The following is a 24861-nucleotide window of genomic DNA, read 5'->3' as shown; positions in this document are numbered from 1 at the left end:
TATTATATGAATGCCATATCTAAAAGATTGGAATGTAACAATCTAATAATAATAAACAATAATAATAAAACCTTTTTATTATTATTATTTATTATTAATTTGTTCCATTCCATTTGTTTAGATGCGACATTCGTTATTTCGGATAATTCGTAACTTCAGATAAATTTGTATTCGTTACATTCCCAAACAGCCAAATTTGAAAGGAAATTCCAATACCTATAATTTAATAGTTATTTATTATTAGTTAGTTATTATTTCAAATTTTACTGCTTTTTGAAATTTGAAAATTCGAAAATTTGAAAATTCGGAAATCCGAAAATTCTAAATTCAAAAATCAAAATTTTTCGGATTTCTGAATTTTCAAATTTCCGAATTTAAGAAAAAAGCAAAAAAAGAATGAAACGAAAATGAAAATGAACTAATTTTTTGTCAGTGCACATGTCTAGTTTCAACTATGTAGTGATCTATTACTACTCTTATAGATTAATTGCCAGTTATTTTAGTAGCAAGATTTTACAACTAAAAATCTCTATGAATAAGTTCTATCAGGATGAAATGCGTCAGCTGGGCGTGGCATTAGGCGGCGACTGTCAGCATTACAGACCTTGAATAAATCAAAACTTACTTATTTGCTTTGTGAACATTGTGTGATGTAGTGATCTATTACCACTCCTAGCCATTAATTGTCAGTGATTTTAGCAGTGCGATTTGCCAGCCAGTACTATGCCAGCACTCAGGGTCTTCTTCACACAAGTGGCTGGGTTACAACATGGAGTGCACTGTGAAATGACACATTTCAACTTTATTAAAATGTAACAAAGTGACATTTCGTTCCTCTTTATTCACCGCGGCAGGTAGCAATGCAGTGTATTGCATCACAACACACTGCACTGAGAAAACGTGGCGCATGCCCTACATTTGTCACTGCCCAAAAATTCATTGTTTTCATTTCATTCGTTTTTGTTTTGTTTTTTCGTTTTTCAGGTCATTCATGATCGCAATTCGTTAATTTGAAAATTCGTAAATTCAAAATCCCGAAAATAAGAAAGAAAATCTGAAAATTCAAATGTATAACTAACTAACTAATAATAACTAACTATTAAATCATAGGTATTGGAATTTCCTTTCAAATTTGACTGTTAGTGAATGTAACGAATATTAATTCATCCGAAGTTCCGAATTATCCGAAATAATGAATACCGCATCCAAACAAATGGAATAGAGCAAATTAATAATAAATAATAATAAATGTTTTATTATTATTAATGTTATTTATTATTATTAATTTGTGACGTTCCATTAGTTTAGATACGGCATTCGTTATTGCGGATAATTCGTATTTTCGGAAAAAATTGTATTCGTTATGTTCACTAACAGTCAAATTTGAAAGGAAAATACAATACCTATAACTTAATAGTTAGTAATAGTTAAGTTATTATTAGTTAATTATTTTTTGAATTTTCGGGTTTTCGAATTTCCAAATTTACTGAATTTTCGAATTTACGAATTGATGAATATTTGAATTTACGAATTGACGAATATTCAGGAAAATTTGTTAAACGGGGGTTTTGTTAATTTGAATATTTCTGAATTAAGAAATTTATCAAAATTAGTTTTAAAAAATTAATTTGGAACGAAACAAATTGCACATGTCTAGTGCACTGCAATCATGTGAACTCATACGACTGAAGGCAAATTGCCTTCTGTATGCTTTGGAAATGTGCTGGGCAAGGCTTCACAGTTCAGCTCAATGGACAAGGGTGTTAATTAAATAAAGGCAAGTAGGATGTTCACTTTGCAAGGGAATTTGCCCCAGAGCTTAGTGAATGAGTTGTAGCTCTGCTATCAAATCATAATCATGTGCAAGCAAAAATCCTGTTTTGTTTTTTTTAATTTTCCTTGCATGCGATTAGGTATTCTTTGCAAAGTCAAACTTCGGCCCACTCACGCTCTGCTCAAGCTCTGGGGATAATTACCTTGCAAACTAAACATCCTTTTTGCCCTTGTGAATGGACGCTGATTGGTTTCTATGCAGAAGTGAAACTGATTTTGCACTCTCCAGCTTTAGTAAATAAACCCCAAGGTGCTTTAGCAAATTAACCACTTGACCTCTGGAAGATTTACCCCCCCCTCCCCTTCTGACCAGATCATTTTTTTCGATACTGCACTGCGTTACTTAACCACTTCCCGACCAGCGCACGACGATGTACGTCGACAGAATGGCACGGGCAGGCATATTGGCGTACAGGTACGTCCAATATTCAATGCCGCCCTGCCATCGGGAGCGCGCCGCCGGCGGCGCGCTCCCGCGCTGGTCGGGACCCCCGTGAGTCCGGTCGCGGGACCCGCGGACTCGATCGCCGCGGGCATCCCCGCGATCGTCTCACGGAGCGGCCGAATGGAGGAAATGCTGTGTAAACAACATTTCTCCATTCTGCCTAGCAACTAGTGACGCTGATCTCTGCTCCATGTGATTGGAGCAGAGATCAGTGTTCACTAAATGAAAGCCCAACCCCCCCACAGTTAGTAACACACCCCTAGGAACACTTAACCCCTACACTGCCACCCACTGGTTAACCCTTTCACTGCCAGTGTCATTTACACAGGAATCACTGCATTTATATAGCAGTGATTACTGTATAAATGACAATGGTCCCAAAAATGTGTAAAAAATGTTCGATGGGTCCCCCACAATGTCGCAGTCACAATAAAAATCGCTGATCGCCGCCATTACTAGTAAAAAAAAAAAAAATAATAAAAAATTAATAAAAATGCTATAAAACTATCCCTATTTTGTAAACGCTATAACTTTTGCGCAAACCAATCAATAATCGCTTATTGCGATTTTTTTTTACCAAAAATATGTAGAAGAATACGTATCGGCCTAAACTAAGGGAAAAAAATTTTTTTTATATATTTTTGGGGGATAATTATTATAACAAAAAGTAAAAAATAATGTGTTTTTTTCAAAATTGTCGCTCTATTTTTGGTTATAGCGCAAAAAATAAAAACCGCAGGGGTGATCAAATACCACCATAAGAAAGCTCTATTTGTGGGAAAAAAAGCATGTCAATTTTGTTTGGGAGCCACGTCGCACGACCACGCAATTGTCAGTTAAAGTGACGCAGTGCCGAATCGCAAAAAGGGGTCTGGTCTTTGACCAGCAAATTGGTCCGGTCTGCAAGTGGTTAAACTGCCAATTGTGCGGTCATGCAGCTCTGTACCCAAAAAAAAAAATTCCCCCACATATAGAGCTTTTATTTGGTGGTATTTTATCACCTCTGAAGTTTTTACTTTTTTACGCTAAAAAAAACAAAGGCCGACAAAAAAAAAAAAGAAGATTTTATTTACTATCTGCTATAAAACACATCCAATACAAAATTAGAAAAAAATCGAATTTCTTCATCAATTTAGACCAATATGTTTTCTGCTACATATTTTTGTTAAAAAAATCATTGCTTAGTGTCCCCCCTCCCCACTCAAAGTGATTGATTTCCCAATCCTCACCTTCTTCCAGAAGACTTCCTTTAAAAACGCAGAGGTTCTCCCCGCCACAGTGCTGCTGAAAGACCTTAATTTCGTCTCTGTAGTCATCATAGTCGTGTGATAGATGCACGTTTTTTCCTAGATAAACCATGGTCATTTTTACATTACTGTGCAAGGACGTTTTATGAAACTTTCCCGTATCCTGGAAAAAAAAAGAAGAAGATAAATCACGTCACTCTCCCAGCAAATCAGCACAAGGCTGGGTATTGCTATAAAACATCCGTGTCACAAAGCAGTCCTAGGACAGTCTCAGATCACCGGCTTCCAAGAACTTTAATAATCCGGAGCTGCTCCTGACATGCAATGCCGGTGATTTGTGAGGACAGAGGCTGAATTATATACCGGTCCATGACATTAAAGGAACCTCAAATTGGAAATTTTTTGATACAAACCACAAGGGTGAAATATATTCCTTAACAATGCTTTACCTGCTGTTTCTCATTTAAAAAGTTAAAGGTCACCTCTCTTTCCATTGAAAAAAAATGTCTTGTCGCCATGAAAGTCCAGAACAGGGTATGGATGTGACCATATGCATGGCTCCCAACTGGCCCTTCTTTGGAACCCAAAACCTCTGTCCCTCTTTTCTTTTCAGTTTCCCTCTTTTTTGGTCTGACAAGTAAACCTCTATAAACATGTACAATGTGACTTCCGAATATACTACATATGTGGGTGGTGCAGCGTGGTGCGGCAGCAGTAAACACAAAAAATTCCAGTTGCAGATTTAAAGCTTTTATTAAAGTTAAAGTTTGTCAATTCCCAACAAGCCCGGTGGGAACACGCTTGACCAGGCACATTCACAGAATGCGATGAGTAGGAGAGGAGTTTTCGGACGTGCCGACAGCATCTGTCTTGAGGGGCGGAGCACGGCCTGACCAAACCATGCCCAAATGGGGAGGTCTTCAAGGAGGTTGGCGTGTCCCCGTGCTTTCTCTACTAATCTGAAACCTCTCACTGCCACAAATCGCTGTCCCGTCAGATGGGCGACCTGTCTCTACACTACCCACATGCAAAATGTGCACCTAGCCTTTTGAACCATGGCCTTAAATAGGCTCTGCATGACTCAAGGTAGTCAGAGTCACATGGGGTGGTAGTATCCAATCAGATAGCTTCGCCAGTGACCTAGGAAACCATAGAGGAACCATGTTCTTCTTGACTCCAGCTGCAATGTTGCTGTGGTCAAGCAACACCGACAGTGGAGAAAATAGACTGCACCTGCCTACATGTACATCCATTTTAGATGCTGTGGGCACACTGGTGATTTCTTATACTTTGGTCTTGCCCTGTAGTCCAAAATTTTTGGAGAGATGTTGGGTTCTTTATTTCATTGGGGTTGGGCCTTCCTAATATTATGCATCCAAAAAACTGTCTTTTGGGAATATTTGGTGATCTGGTAATTTCTAAACATGCTACAGTATAAGGTTGTTACGCATTTTAAAATTTCTTCGCTAAAGAAACAACTTTATTGTCCTGGAAAGGGACAACCCTCCCTATACTAAACTCCTGGATAAACTTTTGAACTCAGGAAAAAGACAAGTATTTTTGATAAACATGGATTTCCAGTCCACCTTACATGAACCTCTCTAGATCCAGGTTGTTAAGTCTGCCCTATCTGTTACTCAGTGCTGGTGTACTTTAATTTTTAAATATGGTGGCATCGTCGGGGCCCTTTCAGATGAAGTGGATCCATCCAAGCGGAATTCGCCTGCTCAGCAGGCAAACTCTCCACTGATCCCCCCCGCTGAGCAGGCAGATGACAGGTCCGAGTCCGCTAAGCAGAGCAAACACGGACACAGCCCACTGTCCTCTATGGGGCCATCAGATGGAAATGGACTGCAGGTCCGTTTCCAGCTGATTGTCATCTGATCCGATTCGCTGGATGTATCACCATACATCTATTTTTAGCAGGTTTTATTGGATCGGATGCCCGGTGGGTGTCAGTGGACACATGTCCGCTGACATTCACCCCCCCTTAGGCGATCAGTCCACTGGTGTAAAAAGGGCCTAGGCCCCTTTCATACATGTGGACCATTCAGGTTTTTTCAGGCGGACGTGAACGGACGCTCCATGCAGCTCTATGGAGCGTCATATCAAGGCATGTTTGTTTTTGTGTTTTTTCTTTGTAAGCCTTGTATAAAACCCTGAAAATTCAATAAACATATCTCGAGAAAAACTTTAATTCAACCTCCAAATTATTGCAATGGTATGTGATGATCCTTAGAAAATGGAAGAAAGGGAAAGAAAAATGAAACAAAAACAGTGGTGGCCCATCCATTAGGGGCGCCGCCCCCCCAATTTGTGCGCCAGGCCCCTAATCTCCATGCAGGGCACCAGACACATGGATTTCAAAGTATTTTTTTTTTTCCAAAGCATATGATTAGAACCTGAGGCTATAATTGGCTTCAAAAATGGTGGGCTCGGGGCACCCAGTTGTGTGACAATAGCAAATTAATATTTGCTAATGTCTTCCTGCTTCTCCTCCCGGTCGCACAGGAAGCAGGTCCTGACATCCGATTGGCCTGGAGTCCTAAGACTCAATGGCCCCGGCTCTTCCCTCTGCAAGCTGCGGGTCATGTGCAGTGAGGAGCAGCAGGTGGAGGGGCGGAGGGGCAGCAACAGCCTCTTCCAGCTTCCAGGAGCCCTACCCTGGATCCAGCACCGACACCGCCACCTCGTTATCGTCCTGCTAAGGTAAGGAGGGGGCCTGGTTTGTTTGTCGCCCCCCCCCCCCCCAGAATATTAAGCACCAGCCACCACTCAACAAAAAGCCATTTGAGAGACCCGTGTAAATTAAATACACTTGTAGTATCTAGAGGCAATATGGTTAAAAAAAACTGATGATTGGAAAGCTTATACATTCCTGGGGTTGCTGGATACCCCTAAGGCTAGCCATACACGGTTCGAATCTCGGCCGGTTCAGCAAGAACAGCCCGAGATTTGCACTGTTAATGGGCAGGCTGAATGTACCTAGTTGATCGATCGATCAACTTGGGTACAACCAGCCTGCTGGATTCACTTACGATTATCCGATTAGTTGCTAGCGATAATCACTGTCTTCTCCCAGTGGGGACAGCTTTCCCCGCCCGCCCCCACCTTCCTGCTGGGAGAAGAGAATTGCTGATTCCCCTGTCAGCACTGTCTGTGTTGATGGGGGAATCATGCAATTTTCTTTCTAGCAGCCCGTGGTTGCAGGAAAGAAATTTGCACAGCGTAAGGCTGGCCTAAGGCCTCACACAACCGAAAGGAGGAGCATGCAGAGAATATATCTGTCTCCATGCAGAGGTGGTCTGCATGGTATTTCTGGATGATCCTGTGCTAAAGAACAGTTGGATTCCAATGCAATAGATAATAAGAAAAAGAGCTCTACAGAGGCGTGATGAAAGAGGGAATTTGTGCATCAATGAAAGTCAAGTAACATATATAAAACACCATAAATTAATTTTGTAGCACTACACTGGCCACTTCCTCATACTTTTGAAGCTGCCGAGTTTTTGATTTATCAAGAACATCAGAGTAAATAACTCTGCAGCTTAAAAAGTGTTCCAGTGTAGCACTATGAAATGTGTTGATGATGTTTAATGTATGTTCCTTCATACACAAGTCTCATCTTCTTTTTTCAGGGCTGCCTCTGCAGATCTCCCTTGCTGATTTTTTGGGATGTATTATTTCAACGATACTAAAAATGAATGCATTGCTTATTTTGAAATATCATAATAAAGGAAAACTTGCAGTGAATATACTGTTCACCTGGATCCTAACAGGGCCCTTCCAAAACCAACTGCACAGTCTCAATCTTTAGTCACACATACTTTTATCCTATCTCAAAAGAAAAAGAAAAATCCCCAATGTCCGTTGTGTGAAATTGCACCATTTTTCACCATCAGGTGGGTATGCCCCACCAACTGAATGTCTTTGGTTGGGTAGGGCATGCCCACCTGGTGGTGGAAAAGCTGTGCAATTCAACATGTCGGCAATTAGGGTGTTTTCCTTGTCCTTTGAGATAGGACAGAGGTACATGTGGCTGTAGATTGTTATTGTACAATTGGTATGAGGAAGGCCCTGTTAGGATTTAGATGATATTCATGGCCACATCCACGAATCCTGTCAATGATTTTATAATAATTTTATGACATTATGCTATTCTAATACTCAACTTCTTCACTCCTCCGGGGGAAGTAGACCATTGGTTGAAGAATATATACTGTACATAGGTATAAAAAAGTGATGTCTTTTAATAAATGTTGTTTGCTCTTTGTACCCAAAAAAAAAAAAAAATCGAATGTGTGTGTTAAACTGGGTATACGCTAGTAGAATTTCACTCACTATAAGAATGTTGCAAGAATGTTTGTTTGTTTTTCTAATCATTATTGGGGGTCAAATTGACGTTTGTTTTCAACTGCAGTGCCGAGAAGGAGCAGGATGGAAAAATGTTCTCAAACAAATCCATTTCTAACACTGTTTGTGGTTTTTGTTTGGTAAAGTCTTTACAATCCAAAATTTAATGTTAAAAGCAAAGAAAGTCTTGAACTGCTTTTAGGTGCCATTCGTATGAGAATTTTCGTACAAATTTTCGTAAGAAATTCTACTGGAGTATACCCAGCTCTACACTTTTGCTATGGCCCTAATCACTGAAATCACTGTTTTATTATGCCAAGCAAATTTAGCAGTCATCCTTTTCAGTGTCCTTATATTTCTGTCTGTGACCCCAGTGGGGAGATTGACCCAATCTATTAGACCTGGTGACCACTGTCATTGACATAGCAAGTGATGGAAATTGTCACTGGAACAGGAGAGGAGAGTAAAACTTCCAATTGTCCTGGTGACAACTATCTACAAGGGAATTTCCCTGTTTTTTTTAAGAGATTCCTTGTCACTTCCTGTTGTGTCTCCAGGACCGAAGGTGAAGGGCAATCTTTCATATTTGGGCGGGGGGGGTTATTGTAGACTGCAAAAAAAAGTCTAAGCCCTTGTACACACGGTCGGACATTCTGACGGAAAATGTCCGATCAGACCGCGTTGTCGGATAATCCGACCGTGTGTGGGCTCCATCGGACTGTTTCTGTCGGAATATCCGAAGGACAAAGTTTTAGAGCTGGGCTATAAAACTTTCCGACAACATGATCTGATTGGACTTTGTCCGATTGTGTGTAGAGAATTCCGATCGGACAAAGTGCCACGCATGCTCAGATCAAATTCCTAGACCAAAGCTATTGGCTACTAGCCTGAACGTAGTCCCATCCTAACGAAATAACGTCATCACGTTACGTACGATCGGATTTTCCGACAACTTTGTCCGACCGTGTGTATGCAATACAAGTTTCGGACAAAATCCGACGGATTTTGTTGTCGGAATGTCCGACCGTGTGTACAAGGGCTAACAGTAGATTACTTCTTCTCTACTAGTGATGACCTTGAGTTTGGTCTGAACTTGGGAGAGTATGCTCATGACATTATTAATCCAACATGGTCACAATGACATTGACCACTGATGTCATGAGAACCCCCCAACCCCTTTCTGTAAAGGGAACTGCAAGGTGGGGAATGCCCCTAATGAATGGCATGCATTATCTTATCCCTGATAATTGTATTGGTATTCCCATTGACAGAAATGCTACAGATACCAAATGACAATTCGCACACAGTGGCAATATCTACCTTAGCGGTAACATCAAGTTCATTTGGCACAGTGGTCTGTCGGTACCGTCTCCCTCTTGACATGGTGCTCACTGACTTCTTTGGTTGTTTCTGGGGTGGCGGTGGCACGGGCATCACAAAGTTGTTAATGATAGGAAGGCGATAAGGTGAGATGCCTACTGAATGATCTGTGGAATTCATTGTCTTGAAAATATCCTTTTCAGTCTGAAAGGCAAAAGAACAGCTGGCTGGTTAGATGTTGCTCAGCGATTACCGATCTGAAGCTGACCATCAGATCTAACAGCAACTACAGTGCCTTGTATTTTCCACATTTTGTCATGTTACAGCCAAAAATGTAAATGTATTTTATTGGGATTTTATGTGATATGCCCAGTACACACGTTCCGATTATCGTAAGACAGATCGTTCACATTTTGTTGCATACAACTAAGATCGAATACAACAGTGCAAAATGTGTGTAAGATTTTTGTCGTACGATTCTGGAAAAATCTTCCGTTGTGCGTAGCTACGTATTTTAAATGATGTCAAATACGTGTGACCCGTGTGCCCTTCTGGTTTATTTTTGTGTTTCCGATCATGCGCGGTGTTTGTCGAACGACTTTTATCGGACGCATACTGTACTGACTACACGATTGTCGTATGATGGGCTGTCATCCGACCAAAGTTTTCCTGTTTGTCCCTTTGGATTTGGTTGGACGGACTGTCGTGATCGGCTGTCGAAAGCTGCGTACTAACGATCAGATTATCGAACGATCTGTCCGAAAGCAACTTTTGTGGTCCGATAATCGGAATGTGTGTACGGGGCATCTGACCAACACAAGGTGGAAGGAAAATGATAAATGGTTTTCATTTTTGTTTACAAATAAATGACTAAAATGTGTGGTGTGGATTTGTATTCAACCCCCTTTACTCTGATAACCCTAACTAAAATCTAGTGGAACCAATTGCCTTCAGAAGTCACCTAATTAGTAAATAGAGTCCACCTGTGTGTAATCTAATCTCAGTATAAATACAGCTGTTCTGTAAATTCCTCAAAGGTTTGTTAGAGAACCTTAGTGAACAAACAGCATTTTGAAGGCCCAGGAGCACACCAGACAGTTCAGGGATATAGTTGTGGAGAAGTTTTAAAGCAGGGTTGGGCTATAACAAAATATCCCAAGCTTTGAATATCTCACAGAGCACTATTCAATCCAACTTTCGAAAATGGAAAGCCTATGGCACAACCGCTAACCTACCAAGACATGGCCGTCCATCTAAACTGGCAGGCCGGGCAAGGAGAGCATTATCCAGAGAAGAGGTCCATGGTAACTCTGGAGGAGCTGCAGAGATCCACAGCTCAGGTGGAGAATCTGTCCACAGGACAACTATTAGTCGTGAACTCCACAAATCTGACCTTTATAGAAGAGTGGCAAGAAGAAAGACATTGTTGAAAGAAAGCCATGAGAAGTCCTGTTTGCAGTTTGCAAGAAGCCATATGGGGGACACAGCAAACATGTGGAAGAAGGTGCTCTGGTCAGATGAGACCAAAATTGAACTTTTATGGCCTCAAAGCAAAACGCTATGTGTGGCAGAAAACTAACACAGCACCATCCCCACTGTGAAACATGGTGGTGGCAGCATCATCTTGTGGGGATGGTTTTCTTCAGCAGGGACAGGGAAGCTGGTCAGAGTTGATAGGAAGATGGATGGAGCCAAATAAAGGGCAATCTTAGAAGAAAACCTGCTAGAGTCTGCAAAAGACTTGAGACTGGGAGCGGAGGTTCACCTTCCAGCAGGACAACGGCCCTAAACATACAGCCAGAGCTACAATGGAATGGTTTCGTTTAAAGCATATTCATGTGCTAGAATGGCCCAGTCAAAGTCCAGACCTAAATCCAATTGAGAATCTGTGACAAGACTTGAAAATTTGTTGTTCACAGGCACTCTTCATCCAATCTGACAGAGCTTGAGCTATTTTGCAAAAAAGAATGGGCAAAAATGTCCCTCTAGATGTGAAAAGCTGGTAGAGACATCCCCAAAAAGACTTGCAGCTGTAATTGCAGCGAAAGGCGGTTCTACAAAGTATCGGCTCAGTGGGGATAAATACAAATGCTGCCAAACTTTTCATATATTTATTTGTAAAACAAATTTGAATACCATTTATCATTTTCTTTCCACTTCACGTGCCACTTTGTGTTGGTCTATCACATAAAATCCCAATAAAATACATTTACATTTTTGTCAAACCCTATGAAGGTCTGCCCTGCCTTATTGGATACAATTAAAATGGATTGTGCAGGTTTGTCCTTATAGTGCATAGTTTTGTAGATTATACAGATATATAAAAAATTGGAGGCATTGTCCAAAACAACCAATCGGATGTTTTTCAACCTACAGTGGAAAAATGACAACTGGAATCTTATTGGGACGTAAAACACAGACACCCTTCTCTTTTGTAAATCTGATGTAGCGCCTACCACCAATGCCACTGTTAACCTCCTACCTGAAAATGCGAATTTACCTATACCAACTGGAGTAATAAAAAAATAAAGGTTGCCAACCTGGAAGTGATTGTTAGTAAATATGTTAGTAGAAGAGTCTTGCACGTGTGTATTAGTCTTTGACTATTGCAGAAAGTTTTGGAATGTAAAGTGATATTAAATTCATATTTTTTTTTAAAATAACAAACATGCTATACTTACCTGTTCAGTGCAGTGGTTTTGCATAAAGCAGCCCCGATTCTCCTTTTTTTCGGATCCCCCGCCGACGCTCTTGACCCCTCCCTTCTTCCAAGTGCTGGCTGTGGGGGCACCTGAGCAGGCTTGCTCCCGAGCCACTGTTTGTGTCCATTCAGACATGGAGCTGCAGCTCGGCCTGCCCCTTCTCTTCTCATTGGCTCACTGACTGTGAATGACAACAGCCGGAGCCAATGGCTCTCACTGCTGTCTCAGCAAAATGAGGAGGGAGAGCCGAGACTCTCGTGCACATTGCTGGATCACGATGGGGCTCAGGTAAGTATTAGGGGGGTTAAGGGTGGGCTGCTGCACACAGAAGGTTTTAAGGTAAAAACCTTCAGGCTTTAGAACCACTAAGTAATATCCTCTATTGGCTAACTTCTAACTAGAAAATCTGTATGGTGAACTTACACTGGATCCCTCCCCATCCCCCCAGTGCCGTCGTACCAGAGTCCCGCGATCCTCCACTGTTGGGACAGCTGTGAAATCCCAGTGGCTTAATCTCATTTCCATACCTCTCAAAGTCACGTGGATGGCGCTGACCAATTAGAATCTGCCTAGCCTGTCCTATGAGCGCTGCAAGGAGAGAAAGGCAGGAGGATTTCAAATCCCCAGACTGGTGAAGCGACGTCCTGGTGCCTGACAGGGGGGGAATCGCACAACGGGACTGGGGGGGACTAGGGAGGGGGTCCAGTGTAAGTTCACCTTACAGATTTTCTGTAAAGGTGTATTTAACCTTTAAGTTCACCTTTACAGAAAAAAAAATGCACATTTATTATTTTTTTCCTGGAAAAGCATTGCAGCAAAATCAGTAGATTATGGGTGCAATGTGGGCTTCTGCAACACGTCCTTCGCCTTTCAGTCTTTATCTCTGTGCGGACTTTCTGTTTCAAAGTCGGAAAACATGTCAGTGGACTACAAGAGCACTCATCAGTGCCCCCTATGACCTATTTAAACTGCCCATCTGTCACGTTGGCAGACAGTAGTTTATTCATTTACAGGAATCTGTGAATGAACGATGCCACTGTGTAGGGAGAGTGCTGTTTTTAAGAAGGGGGCAGGAGATGGGACATATTACATGTTCTACCCCAAATATGTGTTGAACATGCACCATGTTCCAAAGGTGAACTCATCCTTGAAAAGTGAAACTCCACCCTCTTTTAGCACTTTAGATATTTTTCCATTACAAGTTCACATATTTTTAAAATACGTGTTCTGCCGGTTTCGGGCCCACTCTTCAGACTTTCTGGCCTAGACGAGAATGGAAATCCTCACACACACCTTCCCAAAGTCTCCTGCAATACTCATGTCACCCATCCTAGGAAGCCTTGGGCAATGTCCATCACAGTGCACATGTGCCTGGCAATCTTGGGCACACTGTGCTTATGCAGCAGCGTGCCATCACCTGGCTGTGTGCAAGACCCTGGAGGAGACAGTCAGACCCATGAAGACATCAGTATAGAACAGTGGTCTCCAAACTTTGGCCCGGGGGCCAGATGTGGGCCTTTAATTGCATTTATCTAGCCCTTGAGGTATAAATCCCACCACTGACACCAACATTGGGGCATGACTCTTGCCACTTACACCAACAACGGGGCATAACTCCTGCCACCAACACCAACAATGGGATACTATTCCTCACACTGACACCAATGATGGGACACTTTTCTACCCACTGACACCAACACTGGGGGATGCTGTAATTCATTCCCAAGAAACCAATGATGGGGCACTATTTCTTCCCCTAATACCAAAGATGGGGCATTATTTACTCCCACTGGTCACAGTCCAGCCCCCTTAACATCTGAAGAACAGTAAATTGGCTCTTTGTATAGAAAGTTTGGAGACTCTTGATATAGAAGATGGTGCACGGGACCTGGTATGAGGCACTGGAGTGGCATGTTACATCAGGTAATGCTGGATTTTCTGGCTCTATGAGGGAGGCTGGGGTGATAAAATCAAAACTCTACTGCATCCAATCAGTGAACACTTTCATTCACTGTGAAATATACAAGGGGTTCTGTGAATGGTGTCCAAGCTGTGTGGTCAACCCCTCTGTGTTCTCTATTCACCTGGAAAGCCACTCAGCACAGGATGCTGAAGACAGCAAGCTTCACTGAAGTAGTGGTGCCTACTACACTGATTTCTAGCTTCCACGGGTATTGGCTAGTTATGGTACATGCATAGTTACAATTGTCCAAGCTAGACCAATCTAACTATGCAAAAAAGTACCTGGAATTCAGCTTTTATAATATTGAAAATAACTTTTAAAGCTACAACGAGAAGCTAAAACGTATAAGAGGTTTTAGTTATTGGCTTTACATATACTTTAAGTAAATTCTTCTAAAGAGGAAGAAATTGAAATTGGAGCTTCCGCTCATTGGAACCCTCCCCCCCTCCGGCGCCACAATTGGCACCTTTCAGGGGGGAGGGGGGTGCAGGTACCTGTACAGTACAGGTATCTGCACCCACTTCCGGCATAGATATCTGCAGAAGGTACGCCCCTTTCCGCAGAACTACGCCCCTTTCCAAAGGTCCCTCGCTGTCTGCTGGGAAGCACACGGATCCCAGAGACAGCGGGGACCATCCTTATTGCGCAGCGCGACTCGCGCAGGCGCAGTAGGGAACCGGGAAATGAAGCCGCAAGGCTCCACTTCCTGATTCCCATACCCAAGATGGCGGCGGCAGCACCCGAGAGACAATCGAGAGATCGGCTTTGGGTGCCGACATTGCGGGCGCGCTGGGCGGGTAAGTGTCATTATTTTAAAAGTCAGCAGCTGCAGTATTTGTAGCTGCTGGCTTTAAAAAAAAAACAGCGGACTCCCGCTTTAATAACTCTTTTGGAATAAAGATTTGTAGATAATTATATCAGTGTCTTACCCCGCTGTGATATCGATGATTGTCGTCTTCAGAAACATACTTGTGGTGGGACCCCGCAGACATCTTTGTTCCGTTTCCAAATGAGGTGTGTGCTGGTAGTGGCTGCAGCCGGGCTGGTCGCTGCATCTGACCCGGTGCAGTGTTTGGTCGCGGCGATGAGACCTTTAGGAGTTAAATGAAAGAAAATGTAACTTTACCCTGTAGCTGACAATATAGCTGTATACATTACATGCAAAATATAGGCATTTTAATATGCAGCACGTTTAATAAAGTCTGGTTAAAAATATAAAAAAGATACAAATCCATCTAGTTCAACCAATAAAAGGGGAAGGAAATTACAATCGTATACCCACAGTTGATCCAGAGGAAGGCAAAAAAAAAAAAAACAGTAAAGCATGATCTAGCATTGGAAAAAATTCCTTCCTGATCCCCCGAGTGGAAATCGTATTTTCCCTGGATCAACTTTACCAATAAATGTTAGTATCCCGTTATATTATGTACATTTAGGAAAGAATTGAGTCCCTTTTTTAGAGCAATCTACTGAGCTGGACACAACCACCTCTGGAGGGAGTCTATTCCACATTTACTGTGAAGAAACCTTTCTGTATTTGGAGATGAAATCTTTTTTCCTCTAGACGTAAAGAGTGCCCCCTTGTCCTCTCTGATGACTTTAAAGTGAATAACTCAACACCAAGTTCACTATATGGACCCCTTATATATTTATACATGGTGATCATATCCCCTCTTAATCTCCTCTTCTCCAGAGGGAATAAATTCAGTTCCTCTAATCTTTCCTCATAGCTGAGCTCCTCCATGCCTCTTATCAGTTTGGTTGCCCTTCTCTGTACTTTCTCTAGTTCCCCGATATCCTTTTTGAGAACTGGTGCCCAAAACTGAACTTCACATTCCAGATGAGGTCTTAATAATGATTTGTACAGGGGCAAAATGATATCTCTCTCTGGAGTCCATATTTCTCCTAATACATTTTGCTTTTCCAGAGACTTATGCCGTGTACACACGATAGGACATTAATCGGACATTCCAACAACAAAATCCATGGATTTTTTCCGACGGCTTTTGACTCAAACTTGTCTTGCATACACACGGTCACACAAAGTTGGTCGGAAATTGCGAACGTCAAGAACACGGTGATATACAACACGTACGACGAGCTGAGAAAAATTAAGTTCAATAGCCAGTGCTGCTCTTCTGCTTGATTCCGAGCATGCGTGGAACTTTGTGTGTCGGAATTGTGTACACACGATCGGAATTTCCGACAACGGGTTTTGTTGTCGGAAAATTTGAGAACCAGATCTCAAATTTTGTGCGACCAAAATTCCGATGGAAAATGTCCGATGGAGCCTACACACGGTCCAACAAAAAGCTCCCATCGAACATTTTACGTCAGAAAATCTGACGGTGTGTACGGGGCATTACGCCGATCTTTGTTTTGGAAATAATTTATCACACAGTGATGTTTAACCTCCCTGACGGTAATCCCGAGTGTGGCTCAGGGGTTAAATTTTAGTACCATTAGCGGTAACCCTGAGCCACACTTGGGATTGCATCTCAGGATTCTGGTCCAGGTTTCTTACCTGGATCAGGATCCTGAGATGTCCCCCGCTCTGTGTGTGGGCTGTGACCTCCACCCGATGGCTCTGTGTGCCGGGCTCCTTTCCCTGAGAGCAGTGCGATGCAAGGGGGCGGAGCCCGGTGGCAAATTCAAAAACTACAAAATTCATAACACATACAGTACACTGAAATCTGTAAGATTTCATTAGTGTATAAAATCATTTCACATCCCTTTTGTCCCTAATGCTTTCTCCAATGCCCTGCATGCAGTTTTATATTATATATACTGTTCTTTCTGCCTGGAAACTTGATATTGTCCATAGCAACCAAAAAGTGTCCCTTTTATAATTGGTTTTAGACCAGCTAGAAAACAGTGATAGTAAATTATAATACTTGCAGAATTGAGCAATAGTGGGGGAATAAATTTTATCATTATTAAAATATTATTTTTTTATAATTATTCATAGTTATTTATTATATTATAATTTATGATTTCGTGTTTCCAACTTTATCATACCCGGGATGTCTACTAGAATCTGGTTTGGACTGATTTATTACTAAGAATTACAGGCCTAGAATATAAAACGCCAAATTTCTATGCAAAACAATGTACTGCTTTGAGACGCAAAAATCGGACATAATCATACTGCCAGGGAGGCTGCAGGAAACTAATGCTGACTATGGAGATGGCCATTGACGATTTTTCCTTCTTAAAATGGTAGTTGCTTGGCTATCATGATAACAGTTCTGCCTGTGCTCTGACCTTCTGATCAGCCTATTTGTTCCAGGTTAGTGGCTCAGAAAGTATTGAGCCAAGCTCTCTATATGTTCTGGAGTTGTCCGGTTTTGAAACCCTTTTGGGAAAGGGTTCGTGACCTCATATTCAAACTCAATGATGTCTAATTGAGAGATGATCCGGCAGCCTATCTGCTTAATTGATGACTCCATGTCATCCAAGCATTACAGAAGGTCCCTTACAATTCAGTTACTTAAAGCTGCCAAAACCTGCATCCCGCTTTTCTGGAAGCAACCTATTGCTCCTCCACTCAGTGTTTGGTTACACAAAATTTAGGAAATTTACAGAATGGAAGATATCCTTGCCTCTGCAGATCACAGAGAGGAGAAGTTTTGCAAAACATGGTTCTACTGGACAGGCTATATCTTTTCCTCCAGCTATATCGCAGACCTTGCCACCTGAAACTGGTCAGTCTCTGTCCCCCAGTCTTGGAAGCCTTGAAGTGTACATTGGAGAAGTCATCTTCCATGCCCCTTGGCGGCTTCTGCCCTCAAGGGCGGTTTTGTATTGCCAGACCAGAGGTTGGTCCTCTGGTTGCACAATCTTCAGTCCCCACTCCTTTTCTCTTTTTTTCCCCGCACTCTGGTGACCCAGAATTATAGCTCAATATGTAAGTGGAAGGCAAACCCTGATGGTGGTGGAGGGGACCCTGCTTCATTTGTGGTTGGAAACCCTCTTGTAATAGGTTGATATGCTCTGGTTCATTTTCAGGAGCTCTACAGTCTTGTTTCCGAGTAACATCGTTTTTATTATGTCTTTTTTTGTTTGTTCCATTTTGGAACGTGGGTTTCCCCCTGCTGATTTGCTGTTTTGTATTCTTATACCGTTGCATTCTGCTAATAACGTTAAATAAAGAATTTATTTAAAAAAAAAAAAAAGGCCAGGCAAGTAGTATTTTGTAAAAGGAGGTCAGCAGCTGCAGCCATTGTCTTTCTCTTGGTACAGGTTTCCTCTAAGCCAGCAAAGTGCCTTTTTAGCAAAGTCCAGTGTCGCAAAGAAGAAATGTGATGGAAAATGAGGTTTCTGTTTTATGAATGGAGCCTTGAGTTCTCCCTCCTCCGTTCATCATTGCAGCACTTACTGTACAACTTTTCTTACTAGTATTATAGGATAGGTGAGGACAGGGCCGTTTTTAAGGCATGGCAAAAGGGGCAGCTGCCCTGGGCCCTGTCATTGTTTTGGGGCCCAAAGCATCTGCCTCATATTTGCCAACTATCCTAGTTTAAATTCCCTCGTCTCTTGAGGTTTTAGTCCTGTGCTGTGTCCCGATATCTCATTGTGAAGTGCTGCTGCTAATGCTGCCCAGCTCTGCCCTATTGTTGTGTACAGATGACTCACCTGCAACCCTGTGTTTACATGGAAATTACCGGCAGTCATATGTAAATAGCAGCGGCCAGTGGCATTGATATGTATATCATGCCCCCCTCAGGTCATATCCACAGTAATCTCTAGCAACCAATCAATAAGCAGAAATCATGTGCTGTAACCTCTAGCAACTAATCAGTGAGACGTAATGTGTGCTATAACCTCTAGCAACCAGTCAGTGAGCGGTAATGATACACTGTAACCTCTGGCAACCCATGGAAATAGGTCCTGATCTGATTCAGTAAACTGATTTTGAGTCTAGCTGCTATTTATTTTATGTCTCAGAGCAGGTGGAGAGCAAAACTGCATGGGGAGCGGGTGGGGGCCAAGAAAAGTTTTGGCCAGGGTCCAATCAATATTAAAGACGACCCTGGGTGAGGATGGGGTCTTGTTTAGAAATGATACCTTCAGCTACTTTGTAAAAATGCAGCTCATTGGACTTAACTCATATTGCTCCTTTTACTTTTTACAAAGTGTCTGAATTCCTGGAATTCAACTTTAAAAATGATGAATCTTCTTCAATGAAAACTGTGCTGGTAGATATTCTTACAGGTTTTAAGGCGGTTTCTGTACTAACATTATACTAGTAAGAGGTCCAAAAGACTCCTTCACCCTCTTAGCTCAGACTCGATGGACCACTTTGTCTTTTACTCCTCTCTCTGTTTCTATGAATATCCAAGTAAGTTTTCACACCTTGATAAATTGTGGGGAAATTAAATGGAAGTTAAATAGAAAATTTAATGAGAAAAATTGTAAAATGTTTTTTTCCTATTGTTAAATACATTCCTGAACCTTATCTGAGTGTCATTTAAACATTTTAGGTTAATGCAAGCATAACTTTTCCCAGGTGAGAATATTATGTGCTGAAGTGTTACATTGTAGCACTAGGGGGCGATGAAAGCACTAGAGATACACTATATTGTCAAAAGTATTGGGACACCTGCCTTTACACGCACATAATCTTTAATGACATCCCAGTCTCAATCCGAAGGGTTCAATAATGAGTTGGCCCACCCTTTGCAGCTATAACAGCTTCAACTCTTCTGAGAAGGCTGTCCACAAGGTTTAGGAGTGTGTCTATGGGAATGTTTGACCATTCTTCCAAAAGCACATTTGTGAGGTCAGGCACTGATGTTGGACGAGAAGGCCTGGCCTCACAGTCTCCGCTCGAATTCATCCCAAAGGTGTTCTATCGGGTTGAGGTCAGGACTCTGTGCAGGTCAGTCAAGTTCCTCCACTGCAAACTCATTCTTCCATGTCTTTATGGAGCTTGCTTTGTTCAGTGATCCAAATTATTTGGTGGAGGGGGATGTTGGGTCATTTTTTTTTACAGGGGTCGGGCTTGTCCCCTTAGTTCCAGTGAAGGGAACTCTTAAGGCGTCAGCATACCAAGACATTTTAGACAATTTCATGCTCCCAACTTTGTGGGAAGAGTTTGGGGATGGCCCCTTCCTGTTCCAACATGACTGCACACTCATGCACAAAGCAAGGTCCATAAAGACATGGATGAGCACGTTTGGGGTGGAGGAGCTTGACTGGCCTGCACAGAGTCCAGACCTCAACCCGATAGAACACCTTTGGGATGAATTAGAGCAGAGACTGCAAGCCAGGCCTTCTCATCCAACATCAGTGCCTGACCTCACGAATGCACTTCTGGAAGAATGGTCAAACATTCCCATAGACACACGCCTAAACCTTGTGGACAGCCTTCCCAGAAGAGTTGAAATCGTTATAGCTGCAAAGGGTGGGCCATCTGAATATCGAACCCTATAGACTAAGACTGGGATGCCATTAAATTCATGTGCATGCAGACAGGTGGGCCAATACTTTTGACAATATAGTGTATCTATAGCTTTTTGCTTGGGAGTCCAGCAAATCCCATATATTCTCCCTTTATTAGAACAGTACATTAAAAACCAGAGTTATTTCTTGCATACTTTATCATACAGGCTACTAGGTAATAATATTTCTTCATATACCTTTGAATGAATGAGTATGATATGGTCAGATTAGGTTTACTGGAATTCCATCGGGTTGTTGAAGCTCCAGGACTCCATACAGTATCTCACAAAAGTTAGTACACCCCTCATATTTTTGTAAATATTTTTTGATATCTTTTCATGTGCCAACACTGAAGAAGGAAATGACACTTGTCTACAATGTAAAGTAGTGAGTGTACAGCTTGTATAACAGTGTAAATTTGCTGTCCCCTCAAAATAACTCAACACACAGCCATTAATGTCTAAACCACTGGCAACAAAAGTAAGTACACCCCTACGTGAAAATGTCCAAGATGGCCCCAATTAGCCATTTTCCCTCCCCGATGTCATGTGATTCATTAGAGTTACAAGGTTTCAGGTGTGAATGGGGAGCAGGTGTGTTAAATTTGGTGTTATCGCTCTCACTCTCTCATACTGGCCACTGGAAGTACAACATGGCACCTCATGGCAAAGAACTCTCAGAGGATCTGAAAAAAAGAATTGTTTCTCTACATAAAGATGGCCTAGACTATAAGAAGATTGTCAAGACCCTGAAACTGAGCTGCAGCACAAGACCATACAGCTCTTTACAGGACAGGTTCCACTCAGAACAGGCCTCGCCATGGTCGACCAAAGAAGTTGAGTGCATGCGCTCAGCGTCATATCCAGAGGTTGTCTTTGGGAAATAGATGTATGAGTGCTGCCAGCATTTCTGCAGAGGTTGAAGGGGTGGGGGGGTCAGCCTGTCAGTGCTCAGACCATACGCTGCACACTGCATCAAATTGGTCTGCATGGCTGTTATCCCAGAAGGAAGCTTCTTCTAAAGATGATGCACAAGAAAGCCTGCAAACAGTTTGCTGAAGACAAGCAGACTAAGGACATTGATTACTGGAACAATGTCCTGTGGTCCTATGAGACCAAGATAAACGTATTTGGTTCAGATGGTGTCAAGTGTGTGTGGTGGCAACCAGGTGAAGAGTACAAAGACAAGTGTGTCTTACCTACAGTCAAGCATGGAGGTGGGAGTGTCATGGTCTAGGGCTGTATCTAAAAAAATATGCAGCGCTACCCCACCTCAAAATACCAAAATAACATGAAAAACAATAACCCTGATGTAGAGAAAAAATGTGCAAATCGGCAAGGAATAAAATGATTATGAAAAGTGATAAGTGCAAAAAAAATATTCAAAGTACAATATATAATCAAAGTGCAATATATAATCAAAGTACAATATATAATCAAAGTGCAATATAGTCCATAAAATCCACACAAAAATTCAGTGCAGTACAGTGTCCAAATGACAGCAATGTTCATAAAAGTGCAAGATGTGCAGATGGTACATGAACCATACAAAAAACAGTGCAATAAGAATTCCAAAAATACTGTGATCATATAACCAATCCATGCGATGTGAAGTGAAACTGCTCCAAATAAACTGCTCAGAAAAAACGTGACAATCCACCAATCCTTCAGTGCTTAAACTCGTGCACCATCTATTCCCCCCAGCCTCTCACCTCCAATGAAGACCATTAATGGTCAAATCCAGCGTAATGTATGTGTCCCTCAGGCTGCTTTCTCCTCTCCTCGCAGTGTCAGCCCATCAATGCAATAGGTCCAGCAGACATACACCGGGCAATATAGAACACAAGAAAGGGGGCTCCCATGTGTAGAACGTTAAAAAACACTTTATTTAAAATGGTCTAGGGCTGCATGAGTGCTGCCGGCACTGGGGAGCTACAGTTCATTGAGGGAACCGTGAATGCCAACATGTACTGTGACATACTGAAGCAGAGCATTATCCCCTCCCTTCGGAGACTGGGCTGCAGGGCAGTATTCCAACATGATAACAACCCAAAACACACCTTCAAGACAAGCATAGCCTTGCTAAAGAAGCTGAGGGTAAAGGTAATGGACTGGCCAAGCATGTCTCCAGACCTAAACCCTATTGATCACCTGTGGGGCATCCTCAAACGGAAGGTGGAGGAAGCAAGGTCTCCAACATCCACCAGCTCCGTGATGTCGTCATGGAGGAGTGGAAGAGACTCCAGTGGCAACCTGTGAAGCTCTGGTGAACTCCATACCCAAGAGGGTTAAGGCAGTGCTGGAAAATAATGGTGAGCACACATAATATTGACACTTTGGGCCCAATTTGGACATTTTCACTTAGGGGTGTGCTCACTTTTTGTTGCCAGCAGTTTAGACATTATTGGCTGTGCGTTGAGTTATTTTGAGGGGACAGCAAATTTACACTGTTATACAAGCTGTACACTCACTACTTTACATTGTAGCAAAGTGTCATTTCTTCAGTGTTGTCACATGAAAAGATATAATAAAATATTTACAAAAATGTGAGGGGTGTACTCACTTTTGTGAGATACTGTATATAACCTTTAGTCTGCTTTCTTGAGAGTCTGTGCCTGTGGTTTAGGACAGGGGTCTCCAAACTACGACCAGTGGGCCAAATCTGGTCTTCTGTGAGATTTTATGTGCCCTTCTGATGTAACAAGGGGCTCTGATGTATGGGGAACTCCATCGGAGACGCTGCTATAAGGAGGCTCTGATAATGACTCTTATGTAAGTAGGGACTCTGATGAGCTCAAGATTATGTGGAATTAATTTATCAACTGAAGTTTTTCCTCTGTTGTCTTAGGGCTGGTTCACAGTGGAACATTCCCGTGCGGTCCCTCGGATTCTGGTTTCGACAGCTCGTTCATTTGAATGGGCTGCCAAACACGCAAGAACGTGCAGATTGGACTACACCAAACTGCATCGTACAGTGCCATGTGGTTTGGTGGCCGCAAACACGCCGTGTTTGTGAGATGCGTTTGGAGTGCTGTTTATAATATTAGCACCTGTGTGCGTCTCACAGGAGAAGTTTACATGCGGTGTGGGAAATCTGCAAGGAACGTACCTTTCCTGCACCATGTTCTAGTGTGAATCAACCCTTAACCACTTGCCGACCAGCCGCCACAGTTGTACTGCCGCAGAATGGCACGGCTGGGCGAAACAACGTTATGTGACGTCGCTTCGCCCTGTGGCCCGCTGCTCATCCCTGGAGCCGATGCGAGTGCCCAGCGGTCACTATCACTGCCGGGCTCCCGCAATTGCTGTTGACACATGGAGAACCGGGATCTGTGTGTGTAAACATCCAGTTTCTGGTTCTCTGAGGGAAGAAGAGACAGATCATCTATTCATACAGATTATGAACAGTGATCTGTCATCTCCCTTACACAGTCCCCTCCCCCCTTCAGTTAGAACACACACACTAGGAGACACAATTAGCCCCTTGATCACCCCTTAATGTTAACCCCTTCACTGCCAGTGACATTTTTACAGTAATCAACGCATTTTTATTGCACCGATCGCTGTATAAATGACAATGGTCCCAAAAATGTGTCAAAATTGTCTGATGTGTCCGCCATAATGTCGCAGTCCCCATAAAAATCACAGCTCGCCGCCATTACTAATAAAAATAAAATTAATAATAAAAATTCCATAAAACGATCCTCTATTTTGTAGACCTTATAACTTTTGCGCAAACCAATCGATATACGCTTATTGTGATTTTATTGACCAAAAATATGGAGAAGAATACATATCGGCCTAAACTGAGGAATTTTTTTTTTTTATATACATTTTTGGGGGATATTTATTATAGCAAAAAGCAAAAAATATTGCGCTTTTTTTTTCAAAATTGATGCTCTTTTTTTGTTTATAGCGCAAAAAATAAAAAACGCAGAGGTGATCAAATACCACCAAAAGAAAGCTCTATTGTGGGGAAAAAAAGGGAGTAAATTTTGTTTGGGTACAGTGTCACACGACTGCGCAATTGTCAGTTAAAACGACGCAGTGCCGAATCGCAAAAAGCGCTCTGGTCAGGAAGGGGGTAAAATCTTCCGTGGGCTGAAGCGATTAAACCATTTCCATATCCTATGCCTCAGCTATGAATAAATAAATAAAAAAAACAGTCAGTAATCGGTACCATTAAAACAAGGAAGGGGCCAGTAAATGACAAATTTACTGTCTCCTTCCCCACTCTCCATCCTGCGCAGCAGCCAGCGGGAGGTGGGAGGGGGAAACCCAGGAGTGCTACAGGGGGCGCCAGGAAAGGACACAAGGGCCCAGGGCAGCAGGACAGGGATAGGGGGGCGGCGGGAGCGGCATATGGATGAACCAGTGCCCTCCATTTCCCTCCTGCAGCCACTGAATGTCTGTGGAAGGGAGAGGAGGAGAAGTGAGCATTCAGCTGCCGCATGGAGAGATTGGTTCCTCTACATGCCACCGCCCCCGCCACCACCCTCCTATCCAGGTATACAGGGGGCGGGTTGCAATGGCAACCCCTACATCCCCTGTATGT

The 24861-nt window shown here is 42.5% G+C and overlaps 1 protein-coding gene across 9 annotated transcripts in view; it reads right to left on the bottom strand.

The window, feature by feature from the left end:
- The window catches only part of LOC143926585 (uncharacterized), a 170828-nt gene that overhangs the window by 78313 nt on the left and 67654 nt on the right, over window positions 1-24861 (bottom strand). For all 9 annotated transcript variants that reach the window (XR_013262099.1, XM_077450464.1, XM_077450461.1 and 6 more), the window contains 3 exons: window positions 14793-14954; window positions 9199-9402; window positions 3508-3688 (listed from right to left, as the gene is read on the bottom strand). Coding sequence is in view for 8 of the 9 variants with exons in the window: in XM_077450464.1 (XP_077306590.1) it covers window positions 3508-3688; window positions 9199-9402; window positions 14793-14954 (547 nt within the window). In the remaining variant the exon portion in view is untranslated. The remainder of the gene's footprint in view (window positions 1-3507; window positions 3689-9198; window positions 9403-14792; window positions 14955-24861) is intronic.

The sequence above is a fragment of the Lithobates pipiens genome, unplaced genomic scaffold (assembly GCF_037356315.1).
Source record: "Lithobates pipiens isolate NorthernLeopardFrog02 unplaced genomic scaffold, aLitPip1_a1.2 Scaffold_23, whole genome shotgun sequence".
Taxonomy (NCBI): Eukaryota; Metazoa; Chordata; class Amphibia; order Anura; family Ranidae; genus Lithobates; species Lithobates pipiens.
This window is presented reverse-complemented; position numbering and strand designations above follow the sequence as displayed.